Source organism: Pseudopodoces humilis, chromosome 2 (assembly GCF_049639895.1).
Source record: "Pseudopodoces humilis isolate 2021_Gansu_Grassland_sample_001 chromosome 2, ASM4963989v1, whole genome shotgun sequence".
Taxonomy (NCBI): Eukaryota; Metazoa; Chordata; class Aves; order Passeriformes; family Paridae; genus Pseudopodoces; species Pseudopodoces humilis.
The window spans coordinates 38,323,282-38,341,808 of record NC_142201.1 but is presented as its reverse complement, the minus strand read 5'-3'; the positions used below and the strand labels follow the sequence as shown (position 1 = coordinate 38,341,808).

General features: G+C 37.2%; 1 protein-coding gene across 2 annotated transcripts in view; it reads left to right on the top strand.

Moving 5' to 3' along the window:
• The window catches only part of PCCA (propionyl-CoA carboxylase subunit alpha), a 274,540-nt gene that overhangs the window by 125,429 nt on the left and 130,584 nt on the right, over nucleotides 1-18,527 (top strand). For both annotated transcript variants that reach the window (XM_088051153.1, XM_005516806.3), the window contains one exon: nucleotides 9,538-9,648. In XM_088051153.1, the coding sequence (XP_087907279.1) occupies nucleotides 9,538-9,648 (111 nt within the window). The remainder of the gene's footprint in view (nucleotides 1-9,537; nucleotides 9,649-18,527) is intronic.

Sequence of the window (18,527 nt, the reverse complement as noted above, 5' to 3'; positions counted from 1 at the left end):
GTCTAGGGGAAAATGAACATCCCTCTACCACAGTGTAGCTAGATACATGGTAGGATTAGCCATTGTAAATGAACTGCTAACTCTAACATAGATTTATATTGGTGCAACTTGAGCTGTTAGACTATTGCAGTACAATGTGCTGGTGTAAACTCCTGCTGTAAAACAGCTGAGTAAATTTATATGAGAAAGAAATTTATACTGCTCTAGTTAGATTGATGTGAGGTGGATTTGTTGGTGTTGATTTTAATGGAGACAGGCTCTGGATTCACACTCTGTTGTATTGATAGCAAGTGATGCTAAAAGTATTTTATTTAATGAGAATATGGCAAATGTGTATGGAGCATTGTCTTGTATTGCTATAATTTGGGATGGAGACTGATCGTTTGTGCTTAGGTGTTTTACACATATGTAGCTCATAACAGTTCCACAGATTATAAATACTTGTGAAGGATATGAGACCTTACACCTGAAAAGTAATAATTTGTATTCTTGAGGTTTTTAGTCTTTTTATTAGTATGCATACATACATCACATCTAATATCTGTAGTATTGCTATCTGAGAAAGCTTTTAGTCTATTAAAAACATTTAAAGAGGTAATTAATGAACTATAGGGGGATTTTTTTCTAAATACTGCAAACCACAAAATTTAATGTACTGCAGGTTTCAAAATGAATGATGATTTTTCAGAACACATTTCTAGTTTCCATTTGAAAACCACTGGGATTTTTGTGTTGTTAAACACAGCTGGTAGTTTCTTCTCAGTGTTTATTTAAAATGGAACATTTGTGGATATTGAAGTATCTCTCCTCTTGCCTAGTGTGAATGACTCTTGATAGGGTAGTTAGTAGAAACTGTCCAAGCTGTAATGTTGTAAACTGCATTGACATGTGCAGAATTCCTTTTCTGTTCCTCCCCCCAACCAAATGATGGTGCATATTTTTGCTTCACAATGTTGGGGTTCTATGTAACAAAATATTAAACTACCTTGATCTTTTGTAAAGTGCCACACATGAAGTCTTTTCCAACTTGAGTTTTTGTTAGTAGTAAAAGATACAGGATAATTTTTTACCTATTTTGAAGTTATTTGGTTTTATGTTTGGGTAGTGAGCTTGTACTTAACTATTTAGAGATTACCAGTCATCCTGAATAGTATGCTCCAGATCTCTGTTTCTCAACACAACCCCCTTGTTCCTCTGATTGCCTGGGAAGCAGCATTTATGTTTTCATGGTGTTTTAGAGACACAGTATTTATCCCTGTAAACCATGAAGTAACTCAGAAGCGTTAAAGAGCATTTTAGATAAGTAATACCAGCTGAAGTCAGTGTCAGTTGTAGTAATGATGTGCACTGTGAGAGTTTTTGATTTAAAATCCCAAGGTTTGCAATTTCTGTAAACAAAGATGCTTGTTCACTCACATAGGATGGGAGTGGGGTGTAGGGTGACTGGGTAACAGGTCAAGGACCATCTAATATGTAGCTTAGGGACTGCTAATGGAGGATGGAGTCTTGCCCATCACTTCTGTGTCACTAGTTCAAAGCAGACAAAAGTTGGTAAGGAATTCTAGTCACTACTATTTTGCTGGTTGCTTGTTGACCTGCGTTAAATCAGTGGTTTTTATCCAGTTCCTAGAAGACAAATGTCTTCTTGGAGCAAATGCCACCATACAATGTCATTCATGGTGGTCCCGACAGAGAATCCAGGACTGAAGTAGCACAGTGACCCTTCAGGAGGTTACTCATCTAGACTGGGTTTGAGGCTTGTTGGCAGTGTGAAGGGCAAGGACTTATGCTGCTGCTCCTTGTCTATTGGCTGCGTGAGAAAACATTCAGTTTCTACTGCTGTGTGTTTGGGATATTCACAAGTTACCCCATTCCTTTTTAGCTCCATTCCATTGACAGGGAACAAGTCCCCAGACAAGTCTGTATTGACTTGTTTTCTTGGACTGGGTACTGCCTGGTCTTGAATTCATGGTTTAGCTGTCCTTTCCAGTTAAATCTGCCTGACGAGATCATGAAGGAAATTAAAACAATTAAATTTTAAAAACAGTCTAATATTTGCAAAGAAAGCAGACAAGCAAAATTTGAAGAAGTAATACCTTAAACAGCCAAGGCTGCATCATATAGTGCCTGTAATATCAGTATCTTCATTAAAAATGTTGAATAAAGCAAACTGGAGTGTTTGCAACAATGCTGTGCTCTGAAAATGCAGTTTGGCTGATGACAACAGCCAAAAAGTGTAAAAGGAAATGCTACAGTCTGTTCATTGGTAGATGCTTACAGTATGACTGACTCCAAATTGAGTCAAGATAAAGTCAGTGTGATCATGGGAATGTGATCTCCATCTTTCTTCCTGTGTAGCATCTCCATTGCTGTTAATGGGAGCAGATAAAAGTCTAGGATAGTGTTTCTTTGAGTTGTGGATTAGATTAAATGATCTCTTGAGGTTCTTTGCAGTCTAAATTATTCTGACAGGAACTGACTCCTCCACTGAGAACTGATCTGAATTCAAAATCTCAGCTGAGACTCTGGAGTGACAAAGGGTCTAATTAGGTAACATTTTTATCTGAGTCTTGCAGTATAGTTCAGGGTTGATTAAAGTTAAGGGTCCAACCCAGATTTGTCTCAAGAAGAGATTCTTCTTGTTTTGTGCAGTGGTTACTGGAGAATTTGTGAATAGTGAAAAGTTCAAGATTCCACTCAAGCAGAGACACTGTTGCTCATTGGGATGAGGCATGATTTATTTCCTTTGAGCACGCACAGTTGTTAGTAGTTCATCTCTGTCTCCTATGGTACTTTTTTCTGAAACTTTTTGTTTTGTTTAGTTTTGTGGGGGGGTGGGGTGTGGGTAATTTGAACAACAGAAATAGGGTGTTAAAATAATGTCTTTCAGTGTATCCCCTGTGTGTGTAAACCTGGTGTGCTTTCCTTCTCATTTTTTCTTAAGTTTATATGTTTTTGTCATTTCTGGTGCTGGATAATCTGTTCATTTGAAGACATATAAATCCTAGGATGAAGTTCTGGAAGGTTTGTGTATGAAAGTTGTTTTTATATATGTAAATAAAAGAAATGGTTATATTTATGCATAAAGTAGAATACATTATCAATTTACTAGAGGTCTGATTGGTCAGATAGCTCATATCCTTGAGTGCAGATTCCTGTAATCTTTCTTTTGACCTCTGTTTGCTTTTTATCTTCCCTGAGCATTCCAAAGTAAATCAATAACATGAAGTTTAAGTCTTTGTATAAAGTCAACTGTTCTCTGTTAAGATCCTGCTTTCTCTGTCGAGAGAGTGATGTATTAGACATTTGGGAGGAAGAAGAGTGGAAAAAGAAGTCTATGAGGAAAAGAGTAAGCAGCAGATAGAGCAAGAAGGAGTAGAAATGAGGAGGAAATAAGGAGGCCACCAGCTGGGACTGGGGGACTTTTCCAGCATGAGGTGAAGGAGCATACAGTAAGCAGAAAAAAGTGTTAAATAACTGTGGTGAAAGTTTGAGGGGAAGAGATGTGTAGAGGTTAAATCTCTGAGTGAAGAGCTGTCAGAATAGTGGCAGCAGAAACTGTTGTCTTGCGCTTTTGCATCTATAAACACGCTAATTAGGAGGAAAAAGGAGAGCTGTACTTAGTGTTGTGAGAAGGCCTTGGCTTTCCAAGAGTCACAGAATAAGTAAGATTGGAAGTGATCACAGTGAATCGTGTGGTCCAACCTCTCTGCTCAAGCAGGATCATCCTAGAGCACAAGGAAAAACATCCAACTTCAATTTTAGTGTTGTATCATATATTTCAAATAAATTAATTTCAAGTACAAAGCTTTTCACAGTAAACCTTAATTTAGATCTAAATATCATAAATGACTGAGTAGTTTAGTTTTAACTTAAAAGATACTTCTCGATGGCAGTATACATACAAGTTTTAGACTCTCCTGTATCCTGATCCCCTGGAAATGCTTTCACTGGTGTTGTGAGCAAAACAGCCTTTGTGTGCAAGAAGCCTACTTCCCTGCAAAAACAGTGTATAGTGTCTGTCCTTAAATGAAATGAGCTTTTGTTTTTTTGGTTGTGCTTTTAAAAAATGCTTCAACAGATCATACAACTTTGGCATAGTGGAGGTAACAGACGGGTAGTTCTGCAACAGTATTTGTGTTCTCACTCCTTGCAGATTCCCAAGTATATTGATGTGGAATATCCAGAAATGGAGAAGGGAAGGAAACAAACTTAGTTCAAAATTACTAGAAGGGACCATTTCAGAATGCTTAGTAGCATCAGCTTGCAACTCAGATACTGCTCCTGTTCTCTCCTTTCCTTAAGCCAGTCACAAGGGAGGGAGTGGGAATGCCAATTTCTCAGTGAAATGTTGTGGGATGTAGTTTAGGAAGGGTTACAGATTACCAGTGTCCTGTGGAGAAAAAAGAGGGAAGGGCAGTTGAAGGTACAGGCTGATCATGTAAAAGAGGAAGGCAGTGTTATTGCTGCGGAAGGGGAAATTAAAGTAAGGTACTTTTTTTTTGCCAGATAAGTTTTTTGTTTGTATGTTTTTTTCTCTCACTTTTATTAAGGAGAAAGAATTGGGGGAGTGAAAAACAAGAAATATAATGTCTCCAGTTGATAAGGCATTGAAAAAACAAGTGCTGTTATTTCCCTAGATATGAAGTTGTCCTAGTGTTGTATTCCCCATCTTTAGAGTAAAAGGATATCTGAGGAGAGGATGATGGTAGAATGTTCATTTATTTTCTTTCACTTTTCTTGACAAAACCTGCTTAGCTTCTTCTCATTACTCTACTGATTCAAGCATTCATATGTGTTTGCTGACACCATAGATAACGGTCCTCTTACTCTTACTAAGAAGTTCAGAACCGTATGCAGTTACAAAATTTAGTTTGAGTTTGGACTTACAGTTTTACAGTATGATATTAACATATATTATCTCCTTTTACCTCCTTTTCTTTCCTCCTTTATCCTGGTGTGTGAGTTAGTGAGCTCCAGGCTTTTATATCTGAAAGACTAGTTTTTTTAATTGGAATGCATGTTCACTTCTGAGGGTCAGTGGTGTACTGATCCCATATGAGAATTTTACGTGGATGCTTGTGTATTAAAATTAAAAGCTAAAAACTCCCTTTTTTCTTGCTTTTGGGATGGGATTTTGTATGCAGATAGCCATTTCTGAAGTGAGTTGTAGCAAAACACAAGCTTTGAAAGAGTTAAACGGTTGAATGCCGAGGGTTTTAGGGAATATTATGAAAACTTTTAGAATTACAAACATGGAGGCTTGCTGGGTAGTAATCACAGACTTGAGAAGTTCATGTGTTGGAAGTGGTGTTTTCATTGTCTGTGCAAATCTGATAATGTTCTTGTTTTAAATGAAGAGTAGCATAATCAGTGTTTCATAATTCTCAGTGCAGAGCTTAGTTAATATTTTTTATATTTTGCTTAGAGAAATAACTGAGATACCTCCTAAGCTTCATCACGTTTATTCTTATTTGGCATTTAAATTGTTGTGTGATAGTTTAGCTTTACTGGCTTGTTAAAAAGAGAAAACACTAGTTCTGTACTTCACATGTTGGTTTTGCAGTCACTAAGTGTGCAGATAAAGTTCTTTTAGTGCCATTTGAAATTATCAGCAAGTTAAGTCTATTCAGCTGCTTATCTACAGAGGGGCATGTAGGACTCCAATTAAGTTTACATGGATAAATGCAGATTTGTGTTTGCAGGCATCAAGATGACAGAAGCTTAATACTGTAAAAAGGCTAATCAACACTGAATATGTTTAGTGTCAGTAAATATTTATAGTGAAAACATTGTCTATGATTTTATGCCTTGGCATTCCAAGTTCTGATTTTTAGTGAATAAAAATGTGGTGTGATAGCCTTTTCATAAACCTGTTACAAAATTGTTTTTTATAAAATGTGTTTTGTTGTTGTCTTTGGGTTTTCTTGTGAGGACGGGTTAGGAGTTAGAGTATAGTATGTATGTTAATAAAAAGTCTGGCATCCTTAGCAGAGTTTTTAAAGCAGAGAATGAAGAAGGGAAGGAGGCAAGACAGAGACAGGCAGTTTGGGGAGCAATTTCTTCTGATGATAATTTAATTTTTTTTTAACAAGGGCTTCTTCAGACAGAGGGTTGCTAATAAGCTGTGGTGAACAGTGTGATTATTTAGTGTGTTCCTGTATTCATCAGGCAATAATGACAGTTTAACTGGAAAATAAATGGAACCTCAGCAATATATATTCTATATAAAACATTTGAATATGTAGTTTTTAAAAAATTCATTAGCTGTCCATAATTCAAATGCTAGTCTGCTTTCTTTTACAAATATGTTCTGGAAAATAGTGTGTAAAAATTGAAACCCAAGAAGCATATCTTAAATTGAGCTTCCACTGATGTAATATTGTACGAAAACCATGGCCACGTAAAATGAAAAAATAGAGGTACAAAGAACAGCGATTATTATATTTGATTATATTTTGACTTAGAGAAGAGTATAACTGTAACTGCAGTTCTGCATCAGCCTTAACAATGTAAAAATCGTGATGCTGAAGTGAAATTTTGTTTTCTGGAGGAGAAATAAATTGATGTAGTTTAGGATTTTGCTTGTTTGTTGAAAATGTCATGGCTTGTCAGGCTAACAAATGTGATTTTCTTCCTGGCAGTCTCAAAATCTGGTCAAGAAAAAGAAAAAATCTCTGAAAACCACTGCAACATAAATACAATATACTTCAGTTTAGTGTCTAACTTTGCATGAAATAAGCACTGCCTGTTAGCCTCTGTTTGATCCTGTGAGAGTGTGAGGCTAATGTCTAGCCAGTGTTTTGGAAGCAGCAGGTAGTCAGGAGCAAGCTGCTCTAGGGGTCCATATTTCTGTAGCCTAGTAGTTATTCACACACAGATGGAGACCTTATGAACTTTGACAGAGGTCACACTAAATTGCAAATCTAAAACTTCTAGACTTCTGAAGGATTACACTGGCAATTTTTTTTAAAGCCATATGATTTGGTACATCACTAAAAGTATCAGCTCAGTCTTGAGAAGATGAACCATGCAGTCATTGCTCACATAATGATCACAGGGACTGATAAAGATAGCCTTCCATGATACTTTAAAGGGAAACTTGTTTATCACATTTTTAATTCATGTATGTAAAATGCATTTTATATTGCTTTCCAAACACCTAGGCTTGCCTGCTCTGTTGAGCTTAATAAAGGAATTTTGGAGCTTAAAACAGTGCAGAAGCCTCATATTTTTCAGATGCACATGAGGTAGAAATAATTAAGAATACTCATAATATTTTTTTGATTTTAGGTCTTTCGGGGCAGTCAGTTGACACACCAAGCTCTGTCATCAGCCATCACCTCACCAAGGATCTTATAACAGTTTAGGAAAGAAAAATGTGAGATGATCTGGTTACAAATTGTAGCATGTTTAAATCCTGGATTCAAAGTTGGGCAGCACTGAAGAACTCTTCCTTGTCTTGATGCTGTAATAGATGAAGTCTCTGGGACGTTTCAACTTGATATTCAGATTGGAGGTTTTGGGGGGAATTTGTAGCAGCCAAAGACAGACATTATTTATTTCCAAGTTATGGCCATTTAGGGTAAGATCTTTAATTCTTTTGTTTAGTGGAGATGCAGTGTGACTTTCCTTCAGTGTTTGAAATCAGGGTCTGTGAATGGTTATTTAGGTCACAGGCAGCAAGGATCTTCTTTTAATCAAATGGACAAATTTCTGTCATGTCAGCATTGAAGTGCTTGTGTCATTTGCTATTTAATGGTTCATGAATGAGTCTTTAAAGCTGTGACTTCATGATTCAATGAGGCTGAGTCTGAGGCTGAGTTTAAAGTGGTTTCAGTGACGGCCACACAGAGAGCTTGAAAATTCACACCAGCTAGTGTGGGACTAATAGGGGAGGAAAACTTTGGAAGTGTTTGAAGTGGTCTGCATATAAAATAACAAGGATGTTGTTCCTGCTTCTAAACTGGAAAAACACAAAAGAAAAAGGAGTGTAAAAGAATTTCCTGTAGCCTCAGCAATTTGCATGCTCTGTAATGCTAGTGTCTTTACTTTGGTGAGATCTCAACAAAGGAAAAAAACTAAATATCCTAATTTACAGCTGAAATACCTGAGTTTGCAATGAATTATTTTTCAATATTATTTTAAACTAGAGCTATTAGAGAAAAAGTGCAAATAATTGAGTTGTGTTGTCTCTAATTGTGATCATATCATCACAATCATAATAACTTGTGAGTAAACATATGTGGAGTACAGAATTTTATGCTTTGTAAGAGATACAGATGCACAAATTTTTGCCATAAACTGTTTTGTGATGTGTTCAGCATTTTATACTCAATGGTGTGCAGCTAAAGCCAAAGTTCATGTGATATGGCAAATGCAATGTGATTTGGAGTTACCTCTTCCTCTGACAGTGATGAAAGAATGTGATTACTGTGTGTTTCCAGAGGGGTGAGAATGTGCACCGGTGAGGTTGGATAACATCTTTCCTAAAGGAGGTTCTCATTTATCCATACCTGGAATAAATCAACACCTGTAATGCTCCTGAACTGCATTTTTTTTTTGCACCACCTTTCTTCTCCCACCTCCTTATAAGGATTTTCTTGTATTTAATATTTCAATGAAATGACTTCTAGTGACCATCATATTCAGTGCTAAACTGCAATTACTTCTGGCAAAGTGCAGTTTAGCATTAAGTCACTAACTTAGTTACACAGAAGTTATTAAAATAAAACCACTTAGGGGATGGAGGAGATGGGCTGAGAAGTGGAATGAGAAAGAGATTAAGAAATGCAAAAAGTTGCACAATATTCTAGGAAATTAAAGGATAAAGATGTCTCTGAAGGTTCTGTGATAAGTAATTTTAAAATTAAGTAAATAATTTTTGTTAGGCTATATGCCTAACAGAGTCACAGAGTGGTACTAAAGGGTAACCAGGGTATTCAATAAAAGAATTGACCAGGCAGGGTTGGATAAAAGTACATGTGGAGGAAGCAGTACATTTCTTTGTTTTTGAAGTTACACAGGAGTCTATTATGCATTACAAATTATAAAAATGTTTTAAAATTATATGTTAAGTGGTAAAAGTCTTTACTGTATTTCATTACTGTTATTGGGTTGTGACATGGTGCATATCTTCCATTCAGAGGTCAGTGGAATTGAGCTACTATTTACTGTCATGACTAATTTGTTGTTTCAAGGAGATGGCTCTGGTCTTGCCTACATCTTCTAGAACTGAACCAGTAGTCGCTTGGTTGTTTGCTGTCCTTAACTCAACTAGTTGTTTGAATTAGGTTTGATGAAGGGAAAATTTAGATTGTTTACTTTATAATTAAGCTGAGTGTTTAAAAGGGTTTTGAGGCAGGAGTGAAACAAAACTGGTAAATCTGCATTGATTACATTAGTACTATGGTATCTAAGCTGTGAACGAGTATTTAGTCCAGAAAGATAGGAGTTCATATTTTTATAAGTCCTTTCCTACTGTAATTTGAGATTAACATTACCTGATTTTGTATTGATTTGTTTTTTTGTTTTCAGGTGTGGCTCACAATATTTCTTTACTGCGAGAAGTGATCATCCATCCACGCTTTGTTCGAGGAGACATCAGCACTAAATTCCTTCCCGAAGTCTATCCGGATGGTTTTAAAGGTTTGTTCCATTTGGAAATGCTTCTTTTCTTGGACGGTGTAGTTTTGATTATTGCTCTTTTATATTTTTAGACTGATTTGCTCCCCAGTCTTTACTTTTTCTTCAAATATATCTGTGCATACACACAGATAGAATTTTTAAATAATGCATTAAGTTAAAATACTTAACATTTTTTATTTTCAAGAAGGAAAAATACATACTTCTAGTGATAAAATAGTATCCATGAAATACATCTAAAGTCAAGAAAAACCATTTCTAGGTGATACAAAATATGTAAAATAAACATCAGTCTAAGTCTGCAATGCTATCATGCTCATTAGAGACAATACTTCTTCTGTTAACTATAGTCAGATAAGATTTCTTTTTACTCAGCACTACCGCTTCTTCATTAAGTAGTTTTAGCACCTTTAGAATTGCCTTTTGGCACCCTTTGCTTTCGCTGTAGCTTTGCCTGGAGGATCTGACATTTTATTGGAGTATTTCGGTACCCTGGTCTTAATAGTCATTACACATAGTAATGGGCATAATTTTGAATTTTTTAACTCATACACTAGGTTAACATAAACACAAATGCAATTATTTCTTTACAACTTCTCAAACTACTCAATTTCAAAAATGTTTACCACCAGTTGCTAGAAAAATGTAAGAAAACAGATTGGCTTCCATTCACAGGGATCAGGTTTTAAAAGGTTGTCTTCTCTCTTAGCCAATCTGCTGTAGATGCTTTCTTAACATGTGTGGTCTGAGACTCGGTTCTTCCATACAGGTCTCTCACTTCAGCTGGCATTCATCAGGCAGAACATCTTTCTTATTAAAAAAAAGGCAGTATTTATAGTTCATCATTCATGGGTCCTTTATGAATCCTGTGGAGATTCCTTTTTCCCCATTCATCATTAATCCAATGTGGCAGAATCCTCATCCCACTTTGGAGGCAGAACTGCCAGATTGGCCATCACTGGACATGACTGGCACCTTGCCAAATTCTAGTCTCATTAAGAAGCAGAACAGATTTTTCTTACCTCAGGACTCAGTGTGTGAGTGTGTGGATGACTATTCTTTGCACCAGAACTACTTGATATCATGATGTAATTGACAACTCTGTGTGTGATGCAGTTCTACATGTGGGATTAATGCATCCTGCTTGTTCCTGGCTCCTGACTGAGCCCACAGGAACAGGTGTTAGCCACCTTGAGTGGCAGTGGGCTTGTGATGCTTCAAGCTGAAAAGTTTCTTTGTTGTTTTTGCTAGGGGATACTTAGCTAATCTTTGGGTAACTGAGCTGGCTTTCATCCAGCAGATATTCCAGGGTACTCTGATCATCTGCTCTTGAAGGCTTGGTGCTGCTGCAGTTGTTGTCTCTTCCTTCCCTTACACTTAAATACAGAATCTCTGGGATTATTCAGTAATTTTCCTGAGTAGATCCAGATCTCTAAGCCACCATGGAAGCTGCAATTTTTTTACTGTTGCTTCTTTCGTTAGGGTATTTTTTTCTGTAAGTTCCTGGGTTGACTTAGCTTGTGAAAGAATCTGGTGAACTTTAGTAGATGTGCAAAGTGAGTGGCAGGCTGGGAATGGGGAGAAGAGAGTGGAGGAAAAAGGAAAGGAGGAAAGATGTTAGACTCCCAATACCATATTGTGAGAAGGCAGCTGCACCTGGCACATAACTGGGAACAATAAAAACATAAACCAAACAGCAGTATTGTGTTAACCAATTCTTACAAATATGCTTTTGCTCTGGACACCAGAAGACACCAGAACAGACATTGGGACGCTTCATAATAGCAACTAATGACTGGCACACGTGAAATTCCTAGACTTTGTTCCTGCTGTATGAAAAGTCTTGTTCGTCTCCTTCCATGTATCAAACACAAGCACACATTAGCCTTCTTAATTATAAATAAAGAAACATATTGTGGCATTGTACTTCGGATCAAGAATAGTTACTCATGGAGACTGATTAAAAGCTTACCAAAGAAACCAAGAGCCCTTTTAATGATGTTTTACACTGGATCAAATCCTTCATGCGTAAAAAAAAAAATTGATTACTTGAATTTGAGGATAGTTTTTTTAAGCACCCATTGAAAAATATTTCTACAAATCCAAGGACTCAAATGGAAACGGTTGAAGGCAAGCAAGGATGGTAGGTAGATGACAGGTAGAAGCTCAGCAAGAGAAGCAAAGACAAAGATTAACTTACATGTAATTTCTTTAATCACTTTAACTTTTTTAATAGAAATACCCAGGGTAAACATTGCTAGGAGGATTTGAAAATTAACTGGCTTCGTATATCTAACTATTGTTTATAGAAGATGAATAGCTGTAAAAAAAGAGCTGTGGCAATCTCAAAAATTAGAGCAATGTATAGCAAACATAGATCTGGAAATATGTAAAAATATGTGCTGTTGTTAACAATAGGAATCCATACCAGAATTGTCTTAGATTTGGAAAACTTAAGATATAGAAACATTTCAATAGAGGTGTGTGTAATATTAATGCTCAAGCACAATCCATGTATGTTTCTTTTGTAACCTGCACAATTGCCACTACAGTTGTAGTGATCTACACTGATGATACGTAATGAATCACAGCTGTGTTCTCTCTGTGACTGCATGAAGTACTGGCCCATTTAGTATGTGCATTTTGCTTCAAGTATAAATATTGAGTCTTAAAAGTAAAAAAAGAGATGCTTTGTTTTATAATCTCATTTTTATGAGTTCCATTATAATTCTTTATTAGCAAACCTTTAAGTTAAGAAAAAATTAATTATTAGATGTATCTTGGCTACTTTTCCATTAACCTATGTGATGTTCTCTCCAAATTACATGTAGAATGGGCATGTTTAGTAATTTTCATAGTTAAATTCTTTCTTCCCATCTTTAAGTAAACATTCAGTACCAGAAGAAGTTTTTTTAGTACAAGTTATTTTAAAATAATAACTGTGCTGAAAGTAACCTTGTGCAGAGTTTCATTAGTGTGGGAAAGGAGCTGCTGTTGTGCCCTTTTTTGTCCATGTGATGTGGGATGGCTGGCTGGAATGCTGGCTGGCAGTAGGTGAGCTGGAGTGGGTTGTTACTCTGAGCACCCATGAATGTTTTGGGAGGTGTGTGGATCTGAGGGTGGGTGCAGGAACACTGATTAGGTCAGGTGGCACAATTACACCTGTTTTAGAGTGGCCTCCAAGCACTTTGCTTACAGAATAAAAGTGTGTGTAAAGCATGAAGGAGGCAGATGCACTGTTCTCCTGCAGCTTCCAGACAAACTGGGAAGCCTCTGTTCTTTCTAGTCTGATGAGAAGGAAATTTACTGTGCATTATCCCTATTTTATAGGCACAGAAAAATCTATTTTCGCAAGGATCCAGGAGGAGTCTTGGACAAAAGACAAAGTACTAACTTTAGGTTAGTACCCTGTTCATGGGATTAGTCATTGTGGTTCAGTCTGTTTCACAGTTTGTTTTCCTAGTTTTCTTTTTAAATATTGAGATTTTATTTTTCTTGATATTCCACTCTTCCTGGTTATTAAAGGATGTCTTAAATCATTTGCTCTCTTTGGGAGACACATCTTGTGCCAATGAAAGATGGGGTATTTTCTGAGAGATTATCCCAGAAGTCATCCCAAAATACATGAGAAAAAAAGAAAAGGAAAGGAATCATTTAATCATTTACTTTCCCTCTTCTAGAATGTTTACATCATTTGAATGGAGAGGAAGAACACAGATTCTGATGGACAATCCTTTATATTTCTAATACATAAAGGAATCAAGAGGAAGTACATCTCTTCTGAAATTGCATATTGGCTCCAGAGACTGACTGAGATGAAGACTTTTAGATATGTTGTGTTTATCATAATTATGTGGGTTGGATGAAATTATTATTGTGCTTAACACTTATTAAGCCATCTCTGGAATACTGTGTCCAGTTTTAACCCCCTCATGCATGTAAGAAAGATGGAAATTAATGTGAGTAAATCTAGTGAAGAGCCACAAGGGTGGTGCTGGGTTGGAACATATGACCTGTAGGGAGAAGCTGGGAGAACTAGTCTTGTTTTGCCTGGAGGCAAGAAAGCTTGGGGTGGACCTAAGGACAGCCTTTTAGGGCCTCATTGGGGGTTCACAAGAATATGAAGCCAGGCTCTTCAGTGAGTTCCATAGCAGCACAACAAGAGTGAGGGGTCATAAACTGGAGATTTTAAAGGTGTCACTGCACAAACATCTAAGCAACATATTCTGAATTTGATGTTGAGATTGCTTGGTGGGGAGAGGGGACACACTGAATAAACTAAGGACCTTTCAAGGTCCCTTCAACCTCAGTCATTCCATGATTCTAAGTGAGTGTGCTTTTTAACGTTAATTGGGACTGCAGATACGACTTTTAAGTTTAAGTCTGAAGGCTTTTGCTATTAGTCAGAGGGAGGAATGCAGCTTCCCCTGTCTGTCACCATTGGAAGATGCTTGCTACTAATTTCATAAATTTTCTCTGCATTGGAGTCTAATACTAGTTTTAACTTTATAAAGCTACTGGATTATAAAAGTTAATTTAATAGTTTACTTTCTTGTTTCTGGTAGATGAGGCCAAAAACCCACTTCTTGGTCTGTCCCTATTTCCTTTATAATTCAGAACAGTAGAGGCTTCTTTTTTGTATACTATAGCATCCATCTTAGAAGTGCCCATGAGTTCTCCGAGACAGACTTCTTCACTAGTCTGAATGGTTTGAGATTGCTTATGCAATGTTTTCCTTTTACCATGACTGTGTGTATGGAACAAAGCTGTGCTCAACTTCACAAGAAGTTAAACTCTTTAATTTGATTTAAAGTTAGACTCTTTCTGTCTCAGCCTACTCGGTATATTTGCCATCTGTAATGGTTAACTTCAAAATCCACCAGGAAAAACTTGACTTAAAACAGAACCTAGGAATGGTATAACATTGGAGTAGATCTGAATTATGCATTGTACTTTTTATCTTGCCCATTATGCTTTCAATTTTTATTCTTCCCAATCAGAAAACAGTCACTCTTCTAGTATTAAGTAACCAACTGGGGCACATAACCAAGGCTTGTTTGTTTTGTTTTGTTTTTTTCACTGTAATTGATAGTAGGAAACACGTTTCTAGGACAAAATGCAAATGAGACTATTATGGGAAAAATGACCTTTTATGTAATTTAATTTGAAGTTGGTTATGTAAAGTAATTGCATGAACCTTTTTGACTCAGCTTGGGGGATACTGGGATAATATTGATTTAAGCAATCATAACATCAGGGAAATGAGAGAGAAATACCTTTTTTCTTGTCTTCCTTCCTACCAGGGTTCTGTAATTTAGTAGTAATAGATGTGTGCAGTGTAGTTTTAAATAATATGAACAGCACTGCTTCCTCTCCTTTAGTTGTGACTTAATTTTATAATTATTCTTCCTATTTTGCATTTGCCTTATGTACTTCATTTGATAATTCAGTGATAATGCGGAAGCATATCCCAGGTTAAGCAGAGGGTTTTGGGAGCCACCAATTGCATGTTTTATTGTGGAGATGAAATTTCTGTGTAAGGCAGGAGTCTGCAATGATGAGAGCAGTGGTGTAACTTCCTATATTGGAAGTTGGGGGACCTTTGCTACTTAATCATGTCACTCTCTTTAAAGGAAGCACTTGGACAACTGCTCCAGAGGTAGCTTTGTTGTTCTTCAAACTGATCTGTATGATGAACCTGAAGGGCTATGTTGTTATATCTTCATTGATGATGATTATTAACTGATTCCTCAAGATACCCCATAGAAATCCTGAGGAGCAGTTTCTGAAGGGAAATAATACTTGACAGGAAACAAAGGTACTACTGTCTGGAACATTTGTGTATTTCCAAATAGAGTAATGTAATTGTAAGTTTGACTTCTAAACTGCTTGGAATTCAGCTGAGCATAGCAGCAGAGCAAAAGCAGACAGCAAGAGAAATGGGATTGGAGTTCAGAGAACTAAGGCAGCGTTGACAGCAGTCTGTCCTGTATAATAAAGGTAAATTGCCATCCATAGGAAGCAGCCTTTAATCAAACTTCTGAGGTATGCCTTCAAAGTTATGCTAAGGACATTCTGTGGTGGAGTTGTATGTTTATTGCCAGACACCAAAACCTAATTTTGGTACATTCCTGTAACAGTTTCTGTTACCTCCCAGAAATCCTACATTGGATACTACAGTCATAACTGGTTTTCTGTTTCCATGTCTGTAATACAACTGGTGTAAATAGTGACGTAAATATTTTTTTTTCATGTTGGCAGTAATGAAGCGATTGTGACACTTGATCAGTTGTTAACCTGCTTCAACTTAGACCTTTCATTGTTATTTGGAGTTTGATTTTTATTGAAGATATAGGAAGAAAATAGTTTTTTGTGGCACAGCAAGCACAAAGGCAGTTATTTCATCCAAGACGCAGATCAAGCAATAAAACCTTTGAAATGGGATCTTTGTAGTTTTACCGTGTTTCTGTATTTGAGTTGATTCTAACGGTGTGTGTTGGAGCAGGTGGGAACATACAGTTTTGGTCACAAGGTCTTGTCATGAGTGTTGGGCAGAGGGACTGAAAGGCAAAGGCTTTAGGGCAGATTCCTGATGTGCCTTTAGATGAGGCATGTAAACAAATCATCAGTTTTAGATTCAGTTTTTTGAAAAGGTGATCTCAGCGTTTCTTCACTGTGTGTAAACAATGGGAAAATTGGCGCATGTCAGATCCAGATAATTGATGTTATTGCAATCTATAATTACATAAGGATTACATATATACATATGTATGTCTGTCTATATGTACAAATAGTACAAAAGTTCAGTGATTTTTGAATTTTGCCTCACAATCAGTTTTTCTAGCAACTAGGAAAGGAAAGATTGAGTTTGTTTCTGAGGCCAGGTTCTCAACCCTTCAGCATTTGTACTTCTGCATATGTTTATAGGAGTGAAGATAGTTTCCATTTCAAGGCAGATAAAAAAAATAAACACGGAGCAAAGGAACTTGCAGTAATATTCAACCAGAATATGCTAACGTGGACTAAATTAAAAAGGGATTGATGCAGATTTTCTGAGTTTTGTTATTTTTAAATTTACATTTTTTGGCCTGTGACAACTTCTTTGTACTGTTAGCTGAACTTTAATGAATGTATTCCCATCACTGTGACATGATTGCATTTCTGAGGCAGACTCTTAACTAGCCTCCTCACCTAAACCTGTGTAATATGCCCAGTGGGACGACGGGTTCTGTGCAGAAGACATCCTGTTTTGAAACTGTGGCTGTAGAGTCTGCTTCAGTCCTTTACAGCAGTCTCCATTCTGGATTTTCTTCAGGATCTCATTAATCTTATTTTATTCTGTTGATAGAAGTTGTCATTGGCTAGTAACCACTACTGGGGAATGTGAATTTACATTACATAGCACTGAGGTGATGGGAGAGTAGAGATATAGAAGGGATCTGTGTTTGTCTGCTGCAGCCATGGAACCAAATGTCCCCCTGGGCAGAGTTCCTCTGGGAGACGGAGCCTTCTGAAGCTCTTCCCCCATTCTTTCATGTGAAATCTGTACTTGTTCTGGATGATGGCATTTGCTGTGATATGTGCACCTAAAGCACTTTTTGAGAGCTGTGTTATAACTGAGTTCAGCAAAGTCTTTCAGCTCTCAACCTTTATCTTTTGTTAACTTTGTGTAATCCTCCTCTCTTGTGAAACACTCTTGCTTTCACTTGTGTGAAATCTCTTTCTCAAGGATAAAGTTTGCCTCTTTTCTTTATCACAATTCAGCTTTGCAGTTCTTGTCCTGTTTTATGTCAATTTTAACTTCCTGCCTTGTGGACCAAGTACTTTGTCTTTTTGCTCTCTCTCACAGAATCATAGAGTGGCTTGGGTTTCAAGGGACCTTAAAAATCACCTGGTTCCACCCCCCTGCCCCGGGCATGGATACCTTCCACTGGACCAGAATGCTCAGAGTTCCATCCATCTTGGCCTTAGGACTTCCAGGGATGGGGCCTCCATGATCTGACAACCTGTTCCAGTGCCTCATCGCCCTTGCAGTAAAGGATTTCTTCCTAATGTCTAATCTAAACTCTTGGTTTGAATGTATTTCCCCTTGTCCTTTAACTTCATGCTCTTGTAAATATTCTCTCTCCATTTTTTGGCAGGCACCTTTCAGGTACTGGACAGATGCAGTTAGGTCATCCTGAAGCCTTCTCTTTTCCAGGCTGAACAGTCCCAGCTCTCTTAGCTGTTCCTCGTAGGAGAGCTGCTCCATTTCTCTACTCATCTTGGAGGCCCTTCTCTGGAATCTCGCATCATTCTTGGCCACCTATTTGCCATCTTTTCATATCAAATCTGTGTTGTGTGACTTGTGACCTAAAGATGGGGAGGGCAGAGTTCTGTCACTGTGCTCTTTTAGCCTGTTGAATGGACAACTGAATCTCTATTTAGCCTTCACTTCCTGGAACAAGACCAGACTAGGAGAAAACCTGCTTCCTATCACCTCGGTTGTATCTTTTTGCCAAATGTTTATTAGGTTGCCTGCCTTCAGATTATAGACTGATTTGAGCCACTTTCTGCTTCTGAAGTGTCAGACATGACTTTGACTCCATTAGTTGTGAACTAATGATTACAGAAATAACACTAAATGACCCAGGGCTGAAAAGTAGCGTTATCCCCATTTTTTTTTTTTCCCTGGGTTTATACTGTTGAGGTGTCCCTTTTGTTTGAAGGATCTGTAGCCTTTGCTTCTGATAAAGTACTGAGTGTGTTCTATATTTTGAGTAAGTTCTAATGTACAGATGGATTCCTTACCAGCATGAGGCACAATATGTCAACCAGTGACATTTCAGTAACAAAAACAAGATGCTGGAGCATCATTCAGTTTCTTTTCTTTCAGTTGTCAA